Source organism: Theobroma cacao, chromosome 8, assembly GCF_053813885.1.
Source record: "Theobroma cacao isolate CCN51 chromosome 8, ASM5381388v1, whole genome shotgun sequence".
NCBI classification, from domain to species: domain Eukaryota; kingdom Viridiplantae; phylum Streptophyta; class Magnoliopsida; order Malvales; family Malvaceae; genus Theobroma; species Theobroma cacao.
In genome coordinates, this window is record NC_142646.1 from 8166021 (window position 1) to 8177706 (window position 11686).

An 11686-nucleotide genomic window follows, 5' to 3' on the forward strand; every position below is an offset into this window, starting at 1 on the left:
GAATGCTGAAAATTGTTTCTAGAAAACATTTTTAACCAAAACAAACAGATTCTTATTCTTTTTATTACTTTCAATCAATATACTTTTATTTCGAGCTAAATACATCATTATGATTAATAGTTAATTAATTATTATTAGTCAAAATATTAGTTTTCATTTTAAATCACGTAATGTTTGATGCGACATGTTGATATGTCATAATAAATAATGATATAATACACTAATATGATACTGTGATATGATCATGTGATATTTTCATCATTCATGTTAGCACCACGTTAATATAAAAATTGAAAAACGGTATTTTGACTATCAACTATTAGAGTTAAGAGTTAATTTGATTCAAAATAAAAATATAAGAATTTCATTGAATAGAATTATAAAATATTTAAGTTTTTTTAATAATGTAGAATATTTTTTAACACATTATTTTCTAAATGTTCCAATTGGTTATTAAAATCATCATGACAATATTCAAGTGTAGTAATGTAATATTTTTATTTTACGTTGTGTTAATATTAAATTATTTATTTTTATTTGTCAAACCCACTTGAGGTCCATGTGGTTCTTGTTTTGAGACCTGGGCGTATGAAAACTAAATATCGCTGAATACAGGCCGAATAGGTGGCCACCCCTTCCTTTTCTTTGAGCTGCATCAGGATCCGACCCACTCGGTTTTCATTGAACAACAGCGGAGAAAAAGGAAAAAGGTAAAGAAACAAAGCCCTAGAGGCCGACCGGTCCGTTCTTCTGTTCAACTTCTTTGCCATTGAAGGTTGCCGATCCGGTAGGTCCCCTTGTTTATTTTCTCCTTATTATTTCTCTGTATTTTTCGTTTATATTTAAAGGTTCAAAGGAAAGTTCATCTTTATAAATTAATTTGATGATAGTTATCTGATTGAGTTAATCGTTGTTTATTTGAAAATTCCTTTTCCGAAGGCGGATGTTAGATGGGTAGTTGTTGTTCTTGCTCCTTTTGTTCGCAGGCAATATTAAATGCATTTGTCAATTGATTGATTGATTGATTGTTTAGAGTTATTCTTTGGGGATATCAGGAGAGCAAACTAGTGATCTTTGAGCATTTTGACAATTTTCTATCAGTTATACGAGATTAAGATATAGTTAAAAGTTTTGGGTTAAGACTGCGTGGTTGTTTTGAGCTGGCTGATCAGTTGTGAATTCTAACTATACTGTTAGTGAATGTAAATAGTTTAATCAAAAAAATTTAATGTACAAGAATTTAGAAACAGTAATATGCATTTTCAGTATTTATTGTGAAAGGAAGTGCCAAATCTGCAGCATTTTGCGCGTTGTGCTTTACTGCAATCTTTATGAACACCCTAAACTGAGATTTTGGTTTGAATTAATGTTGCATGTGTGTGAATTTTAGCACTGAAAGTATTCATGCGGTTGTTGGGTATATCGACAACGTTTTAAAGAGATTGAAAAGAGGGAAGTGGGGGAATTACTAAGCAGAAGGTTAGCCGTTGATTGTATATCGGTAGAGCTAGACATACTCTTTCGTGAATTAGAAGATTGCATTTGTTTAAATTTTATAGTCAAGTCAGAATTCTGTTACATTTTCAGAAGAGGAATTTATTCTTCGTTTCTTTTCGTTTCGGCTTGTTCCGGTCCTAGTCTTGCATTTTCCTCAGGTGAGGTGTCTTGGTTCCCCACTTCAACTACTTAAATGCCACCTGATGATTCTTTTTCTTGATTGAAACTTGGAAGGGAATTAAGTTATGTTAAGCTTTTTTCTGAATTAAGCTATGGATATAATGTTATGTTTGGGTCTGGGGGCAATCATATCTGATTTTTTTTTTTTTAAAGTTTTTATTTAAATCCTTTATTTGTAGAGCAGCAGTGAGTGGAGCAACCCTAGAAATAGAATTATCCATGGGATCTAAAAACAAAGGCCAGAAGGCCAAGAGTAAGACAAGGAACAAGAACAAACCTGATTCTATACTCTCGCCGCAAGGTAGCAACAGCAAAAAAAATGGAAGTGGCAGTGGCAAGATCATCACGGATGCTCGATTTGCGTCCCTGCACTCTGACCCTCGGTTTCAGAAGGTTCCAAAGCACAAGACGAAGGTTGTCATCGACTCCCGTTTTAATCGGATGTTCAGTGACAAGAGATTTTCTTCATCTTCAGCTCCTTTGGATAAGCGAGGGAAGCCTAAGAAGGAAAACTCACAGAGCTCTCTTCGCCATTATTATCATCTCGAAGACAAAGAAGAAGAGAAGAGAAAAAAAGATGTCTTAAGTGGAGGGGATGATAGCGAGGAGGTTGATGAGGAGAGTGAGAGCAGTGAAATTTCGGAAAGGGACAGTGATGGGGAGTCAGAAGAGGAGGAGGGATCAGAATCTGGTTCCACTACTGAAGAGGAAGATATTGATATAATTTACGAGGATGGAGAGCCAGAAATGCAGGTAGTGTTTTCCAATCTTTGTTTATGATATTTTGGTTTGAATTGATTGATTTATTGCATTTAATTTGTTCATTTGGTTGCTTTCGAAATAGGTACAAGGAAATGAATCATGATATTGAATCTATTTGATCTTTAATACCTTCATTTTAGTTTTTATATTAGTGTTAATCTTAGTAGTTTGTGTTTTCTAGTTAAAAGGACAAAAGTGAAAAAGTGTTACTGAAGAGTTGAAGAAGCAGAATTTTGAGCTTTATAATATCTACTTTGCAAAGTTCAACTCTTTCATAAGCTTCTAAAAGCTTTGTCATACGCTACTAGTGCTTGTTGTTCATGGATTTTACTGCAATTTTTAAATTGTTTTTACTGATTACGTCCCAGGAAGAAAATGTCCCAATGATTGAAAAGGAAACCCGCAGGCTTGCTGTTGTTAATATGGATTGGAGGCATGTTAAGGTATGTTGTTGGAGTTTACAATTGAATTATATCATTTCTCTTCTTTTTGTTAAAAGCAAAATAATAGTGCAATGGGTCAAATTGTGCATATAACACCAATCAATAGATGTTTCTAGCCACTATTAAACCCTTAAATTGTTCTCTAAATGGTGATGGCCAATGAAATATTTTGAGTTGATATAGTATTCCAATTAATAGGTATTAAAATTTTGCCTTCAAGTTATTTATTTGAATGCAAAAGTATATTTTTGGGTTGCCACAAACCTAAAGCGTCATGTGAAATTAGAGTTTCTCTGACAGAAAGAATGTTCTTGGCAATTTGTCCTGTTTATGCAATAAGTTTTTGTATATCATGGTACCTGCATTCATATGCAATGTACGTCAATTTAATTCATCATGTCATTGTTGAAGTCAATGGAGGGAGAGGGTGAGGTTGTATAGCAAAGGATAGATCCAATTAAAGATATGTCATATTTCCATTCAATGGATGCCATATTTATATTGAATTGTTTTCTACAATTAGTTGTAATTTAAATATGATTTCTCATGATATGAATGATACCTGTTTCAGTTGATTTCATTCAATTAAAAAGTTGACTAAAAGAGAATTTAAAAAAAAAAAACTCCATGAACTTAGATCAATTAAGATACTTCCATCAAAAGAATTTGTCTTCCTATTATGGTGTTTCCTTGTTCTTTTTGAGTCAACATCGAAACCAAAGGGCACGCAATACTTTTTATGGGGAAAAGATTGCTCAATATGTTAGCCTTTGGTTGTCATGCAAGTATCTTGGGCATTGCAACTTTTGTGACCTTTGTATTAAGAATCGATTATGCTGCTTTCTGAACTCAATATGGGTTCTCAGTTCTCACGTCTATATTCTTTACTGTTGGTGAAATCTAGAAATTTAAAATTGTAGTAGAGTTTTTATGGTATAAGATATTATAGAGCTGAGCCATATCCATGAATTACATCTTCTCATATTTGTTATGATCAGTTATGCTATACAGGGTTGTAATTTGTGAGCAAAAATGACCAAAATTTAGCTTGACTTCTGACTATTTTATGCCCTTTTCGATACTTAGGCTGTTGACTTGTATGTAATGTTAAGCTCATTTCTCCCTAAAGATGGACAAATTATGTCAGTGGCTGTTTATCCATCCGAGTTTGGACTTCGGCGTATGAAAGAGGAAGAAATTCATGGACCAGTAGGGCTGTTTGATGATGAAAATGAGGAAAATGATGAAGTTGGTGATGATGAAATTGATAATGAGAAATTGCGTGCATATGAGAGAAGTAGGCTAAGGTGATTACCTTTCATTGTCATTTTTACTGTTTCTATGTTATCTGTTTTCTCTCCTTATTTCTTTTACCGTTTTTTGATTATTTGTTGTGACACTTGTTGACCAATGAATTGTTGGAACATTGACATGTGCAATCTGGACAATATTTTTTTAAGCTATATTTCTACGTTAGGTGTTGGTTGCTTTGGTTTGTTTAGCTTCAAGGTAATTTATATCTCTTCAAATGAACATGTGTATGTTTGGAAATGATGTTGTTCCTTTCTTTTTATTTATATTCATTATTTATTGTCCTTCCAGATACTACTATGCAGTAGTAGAATGCGATTCGAGTGCAACAGCAGATTACTTGTACAAAGCTTGTGATGGAGCTGAGTTTGAAAGGTCATCAAATGTGCTTGATTTGAGGTTCATTCCTGATTCAATGGAATTTAAACATTCACCTCGTGATGTTGCTACGGAGGTATATCTGTTTGACCGTTACATTGTCCCGCTTATGTATTGTGCATGAGTTGTAGGGTTTTACAGGATATTTTGCCTTTAGAAAGAGATCTAAGCAAATTGAACTTAACTAGAAAATAGTTCTGTATGCTATTGTTATTTTTATTTTAAATGGCAACTAATGTGGTAGCTTAGGAACTAAGTGAAACTATGAATGACTGCAAAATGTGAATATCTTCTTTGCTCAGGCACCTGCAAATTATGAGGGTTTAAATTTCCATACCCAAGCACTGCAGCAAAGTAAAATTCATCTTTCATGGGATGAAGATGAACCTCAACGTGGGAAAATTTTAAAACGAAAATTCAATGCTGAACAGGTTAGTGTGCCTAATTTGTAAAGTGAGCTACTTTGTAATGATTCATCTATTGTCTGTGAAATTCAGTTTAAGACATTGTATGCTTCTGTTTTTTGTATTCCATTCTCCTGACATAGTGATGGAATTGAATAAACATGTCACCTAAAGTTTTTTTATGTAGTTTCTTTTACTCTGTTTGTTTAGGATTTACCTTATAGAAGGTGCTTGCAAGATTTCCCTTGGAGATGAAATGAAATTACCATCAAATCAGCCTTACTTTTTTCTTTGTTGGCTTTGTAGGTCCTTTTAAAAGGTGCTTTCAGGATTTTCACCAAATATGAGATTTAAGAATGCTTATTCGTTCTGTTGTCCAAGTGATTGTCAGTTTTTTTCATTCATTGAGGTTAAAATGTTGGATAAGGGCTGATAATTGTGTTTATATTGTATTGAAAGTCTTGCTTTTCTTGCTCTTTGGATTTCCTTCGGTATTAGTTTATCTTCTTTTATTTACTTTGACAAAATGATGATTGTAGTCATTAAACAATAAATACTGAGGATGTTGAAAACAATGAAACAGTCCTGGCAAGAACAAGGAAATATCATCTTTGCTTTTCTCTTCTTTTTTTTTCGGAATTCCTTGACATTTTTCTAATTTAATACTGCATCTGTTTTCATGCAGCTGGCTGAATTGGAATTAAAGGAGTTTCTGGCTTCTGATGAGAGCGAAAGTGATGATGATGAGAATGAAGACACCACAGAGAATCAATCTGATAAGAAAAATAAAAAAAGAGATATATACTGTGCCTTACTCCAGTCTGGCGATGGTTCTGATGGAGATGGTGAGGACAATGGCCAGGATATGGAAGTCACTTTCAATACTGGTCTGGAGGATATAAGTAAGCGAATTTTAGAGAAGAAAGATAAGGAAGCGGAAACAGTTTGGGAGGTCCATCTCAGGAAAAGACGGGAGAAAAAGAAGAGCAAGAAAAATAAATCTAAAGATTCATCTGAGGATGAGAGTCATGAGACTGATATAGAAGCTACAGAAGAACCTGATGACTTTTTTGTTGAAGAGCCTTCTTTTAAGAGGAGTAAGAAAGAAGGAAAGCAACATGAAGATATGGAGAAGGAAGCTGAAGCAAGCAGAGCAGAACTTGAGTTATTACTCACTGATGACAAGGGAGCTGACACTGGTCTTAAGGGATACAATCTGAAGCCTAAAGAGGCTAAGGGGAAAAAGGGAAAAGAAGTTCTAGATGAGGAGAAAATACCAATTGTAGATGATGATCCACGATTTTCTGCTCTCTTTACATCGCCTCTCTATGCATTGGATCCCACCAACCCACAGTTCAAAAGGTAACAGAAAATTGTTAATTATCAGAAAACAAATTTAGATTTGTTTCAAAAGAGATGTAAGAGGTAAGATAAAAGAACCAGGTCATACAAGGCTCAAATGCATATGGAAATTGTGTATGCTTTCCTTTCTTGTCTGAAATAATCTGTCAATTTACCAACATGATAAAACTGCAATGAGTTTTAATTATAAGAGTGTCTGGGTCTTTTATTTGTTATGTGTTGCCTGGCTGAAGCATAGGAATTTGGTTTTTGCAGGAGTGCAACTTACGCTCGGCAAATAGCAAAAAAGCTGCAGAAGGGTGAACAGAAAGAATTGGCTGTGGAGGACATGAAGATGTCTGCAAATTCTCAGTTCCCATCGGATGATCCTGGGATGAATAAGGTTGAGCAGGAGAAGTCTCATATTTTGCCATCAAAGGAGAAGCATGCGTTGTCTTCAATGGTGAGATCGGTCAAGATGAAGTTAAAACAAGTTCAACTGCCCTCTGACAGCAAGATGCCAAAGAAAAGTGTATCAGGCATGGGAAGAAAGCAGGAGCAGCATCAGGTTCATTCAATAAAGAAGACCAAGGTTTTGAGAAAATGAAACCAAGAATTCTCTTCCCCATCATTTAAGCTGAGGACCTAGGTTAAGTACTTAAGATTTTCTTTACATTTCAGATCTTATTTGTCTTTCAGTCTCATAGATAAAGGGGTGATTGTCAATGGTCATTTTAATTAACCATATTGTCAAACCTTTTTTTTTTTGTACGATATATTTTCTAATGCTTCTAAATAACATCTTTTGGGAATTGAAAATTTAAGTAGTACTCTTGTGTGCACCGATGTGGAGTGATTTTTTTCTAAATTTTCTTTGAAATCCTTTCGGCCTTTTTCCTTTTCAACTAAAAAATAACCAAGTTTTTCTGTGTAATTTTAAGTGATGTTTAAATGGTTAAAATGTAAAATTAAGAATTTGTGAGGTTTTGTAGCTTCTGATGTTTTTGCTAATGGATGTAGCTTCTGTTGTGTAACATTTGTTCATATATATGCAGCCCCCAATCCAAGCTGAAGTTTTGTTGACATGTCTACTTTGCATTTGTAATACGGGCAAGAAAACTTATGGCAGTTACTCCCACCTCTGCTTCCACACTGCTACTCCAAATGCACCATATGGGAATTCTTTCTATTTTTTTCTTTCCCCTTAAATATATACCAGAACATTTGCTTTTATTTCTTCTGCTTGTGAATTTTGTTCGTAGTTCACATGTGCAAATGTCCTTGGATTTTGCTTAAATTTTTCCCAGAGCTTTATAAATAAAATTTTGCTTCATAATCCTGAAATCCCCTACTCTTTCAGCAAGTGCCAGAATGGGCAGAGATTGCATGGTTTCTCATTTGTGCAGTTAAGATGCTCATACAATACAGAATCCCTTGTTAAATTTGTTCTTTTTTTGCAGTTGAAAGGTGAAATCAGGTCGTGACGGTTCTGGTGCAGAAATTATGATGGAAATGCCACTCCGCACTACAGGAATTAACTTGTTTCACCTTTTAGTTGCTTTTAGGAGAATGAGTTTGAATTCTTTTACTAAAACTTTCAGCTGTGGTCCTATCTTTCAGTAGCAAGAAATAAGGTATTCAATGCAATGCATTGTACTAGAAAATTTACGGTATGATATCATTAACCAGATATCATGCTGCCAGCAAAGTCATCATGCGAGACAAAAAGTAAGGGTAAAATATTTTTATTTTTTGAAAATTTTGATTATAATTGTATGTGAATTTATTAATATTTGAAATGAACAGTTCATCTGTGAATAATGTTACGGGGGCAAACGGGAAACATCGAAAATACTTTTATTTTTTTTTTCATTTTTTCTTTTCTCTTAAGTTGGTCGACAATAATCCTTTATTCAATCAGTTACCTTGCAATTGTATTAGGTGTTATCCGACCATATTAATATACGTGAAATATGCATATGCAATATTTAATCAAAAGCATCATTTTTGACACATATATTAATATATGTGAAATATATGTGCAATATTGTTGAGAGGAAATTATGAGAAATGATTTTTTTTGATAAAGATATTTTAAAAGTAACTATAAAAATAAGTTTAATTGTTAATCATATTTAATCATGACTTGATGAAAATACTTTTAAACTATTTTAAATAAATTAAACATTTCATTACAATTTTTTTTCATTTTTTTTTATTTGTGTTTCGGATTTCTCTCTCATTATCTCAGTCTCTTAAATTTTATCGATTTTTCTATTCGGCATGTGTCTGCTATGCTTTCGATTTTTCTTTCACACATTTTTAAATTTATCTTTCTTACGCTTTCAAGACACCAAACAATGGTTTTGACGTGTTTGAGTGAGTGACTGTTTGGAAAACTCGATTTTTAAGTATTTTGAATAAAACTAAAATGGTAAAAATAATCATAAATGTATAAAATAACTTTTAATTGAATCAATTCGGGACTTAGATATCAATAAACTCAAAATTTTGAAATTTATAAATCTAGATTTTAAATTTTTTTTAATTTTTAGTCAAAGTAGGTGTTTTAGATAAAAAAACATTTGTATTTTGATTTATGAAAACATGTTAGAAACACTTTAATCTGTGCCAAATTGTCAAAAAAAAAAAAGTTGAGAGGATTTGAAGTTTTTGTTCGTAAGCAACAACAACATTTTAGGCATTAAAGTGTAATAAAATGTTTTTGAATATGTCGTGTAACAACAATATTTTTTCAACATGACGTGTAACAATAATATTTTTTTTTTCAACATGACGTGTAACAACTTTTTTTAACTATGAAATATAACATGTTTTTTACATGACGTGTAACAATAATATTTTTTTTAACATGACGTGTAACAACCTAACCATGGCTTGTCACAAGTTTTTGTACATGGCGTGTAACAAGCTAACCATAGCTTGTCACAAGTTTTTGTACTTGGCTTGTCACGTATTTTTGTACATAGCGTGTAACATGCTAACCACGGCTTGTCACAAGTTTTTGTACATGGCGTGTCACATATTTTTATACATAGTGTATAACACGTTAACCATGACTTGTCACAGGTTTTTGTACATGACGTGTAACAAGCTAACCATAGCTTGTCACAAGTTTTTGTACATAACTTGTCACATATTTTTATATATGACATGTAACAAACTAACCATGGCTTGTCACATATTTTTGTACATAACGTGTAACATGCTAACCATGACTTATCACAGATTTTTGTATATGACGTGTCACATATTTTTGTACATAGCGTGTAAAACGCTAGCCGTGGCTTGTCACAGGTTTTGTACATGGCGTGTCATATATTTTTGTATATAACGTGTAACATGCTAACCATGGCTTGTCACAGGTTTTTTGTACATGGCGTGTAACATCATAGCGTGTAACTTCATTAAGGGTAATTTTATCCAACTTGACTAAAAATAGTTAAAATTATAAAGATTATTATTTTTAAAAACATCTTATCTTTAAAGGCTATTTTTTAAAATGTCCCATTTGTGAATCATCCATAAAGTGTTAGTGCAATATGAAATTATGTTAAAAAAAATCAATTAACCATATTTTCTATTTTAATTATTTTTAATATTTTAAATTTTATTTGAATTGGTTAAACTTATTTATTAACTAAAATTCTTATTTGATATTATTTTTAATTTTAAAAAATATTTTCTTCAAAAATCAAAATTAACTAAAAAAATCATAAAAAACGAAGCTTTTAAAAATCAAAACATAAAATATTATCTTCTTAAATAGTAGTATAAGAAAGTTGTTTATATTCAGAATTACATAATTAATTTATTTTTTATAAAATTACAATTAAAGTTAAAAATTATTTTAAAAAACTAATAACAAAAATAAGTATAAGTATTTTGAAAATATTACAAAAAAACTGCTTATGTTATTAGATATGTTATCAATTTTATCAAAATCATATATATATATATATATTAATATTTGATAAAATCATCAACTTTATTCACATGTTATAATAATGTTTAACATATGCTTCAATTTAATACTCTAAAACACTTATCTTCATCTTTTTGCTATACTTAAAAGTATAAGTCAAAAAAGTATCCAATTTCATTTCTTTGACATTTAATCATAATCATTCTTTTCAACATATATATATATATATATATATATATATATAAATGTATAGATACAATATTAATATTCGCATAATATTCGTGAAACATTCATAAAATTTAGTGTAATATCAAATTATGTAATCAAGATTTGAATTTTTAAAAATTAATTTAAATTCTCATTCAAGTAATTATTTTAGTTAAACACAAAAATATTGAATTAGATTTATAAAGAATAATATTACATTTAGATTCAAGAATTTCAACCAAATGTTTTTTTTTATTTTTTATTGTTTATTTTTTAGATCTCGTGAAATACAAGTGCAATATTCATGAAATTTTCATAAAATTTTAGTGTAATAGTAGGTTGTGTAAAAACATAAATTTATCAACAAACTATAACTTTTTTTTTAAATTAGTTTTTAATATTTTACATTATATTTGAATTGGTTAAACTTATTTATTAAGTAAACTTCTTATTTTATATTAACTTATATTCATAAACTTACAAGTATAATTAAAAGTATTTTAAAAAACTAATACTAAAATTAGTTACAATTATTTAAAAATATTGCAAAAAAATTACTCATTTTATTAGATATAATATCAATATTATCACACATATACATATATTAATATTTGATTGAATCATCACTTTCTTCAAATTTGCTGTTAAATATTTGAACAAAATATTTTTAACCTAACTTTATCCACATATTATATTAATGTTTAATTTTCATTCTCTCATTCTAAAACACTTATCTTAATCTTTTTATAATACTTAAAAGAATAAGTTGAAAAAACATTACAATCTAATTTATTTAATGTTTAATTTTAATCATTTTTTCTGACATATATATTAATTTATATTAATATTTTTAATTTTATTTTTCAAAATATTATAATTATATCAATAATTTTTAACATAAGACAAGAAATTATTTAAGTTTATAATGAAAAAAGTTATTTGTATTCAAAGTAAAAAATTATAAACATATTTAGAATTACACATAATAATGAAAAATAATTATCTACATAGTTAATTAATTATATGGTTATAAACCATAAAATATAATACTTAATTTGATTTATTTGATAAATTATTATCATTACTACAAACTATTTTGATAATATATTTATCCTTCAAATTATATTTTTCTTTCTTTTATTTTATTATTTTTTTGACAATTATGTAATTTTTTTATAATTTAATAATTTATTTTATAGAGATCATAAATTTTAATT

At 30.2% G+C, this 11686-nt stretch overlaps 1 protein-coding gene across 5 annotated transcripts; it reads left to right on the forward strand.

Annotated features, from left to right (window-relative positions):
- Positions 1 to 606: 606 nt before the first annotated feature.
- Positions 607 to 8152, forward strand: LOC18592485 (pre-rRNA-processing protein esf1-like). Of its 5 annotated transcripts, none has more exons than XM_088809114.1 (9): positions 607 to 787; positions 1862 to 2430; positions 2808 to 2882; positions 3969 to 4189; positions 4485 to 4647; positions 4874 to 5002; positions 5661 to 6337; positions 6593 to 6965; positions 7777 to 8152. In XM_088809114.1, exons 2-8 carry the CDS (start codon positions 1897 to 1899, stop codon positions 6921 to 6923), a joined length of 2130 nt encoding a protein of 709 aa, XP_088665240.1. In that variant the 5' UTR covers positions 607 to 787; positions 1862 to 1896; the 3' UTR covers positions 6924 to 6965; positions 7777 to 8152. The 5 variants fall into 5 exon arrangements, with proteins under 5 accessions (XP_088665240.1, XP_088665239.1, XP_088665241.1 ...); XM_088809113.1 differs by lacking the exon at positions 7777 to 8152 and adding an exon at positions 7372 to 7652 and having other exon boundaries at positions 608 to 787; XM_088809115.1 differs by lacking the exon at positions 7777 to 8152 and having other exon boundaries at positions 608 to 787; positions 1831 to 2430; positions 6593 to 7140.
- Positions 8153 to 11686: the final 3534 nt, after the last annotated feature.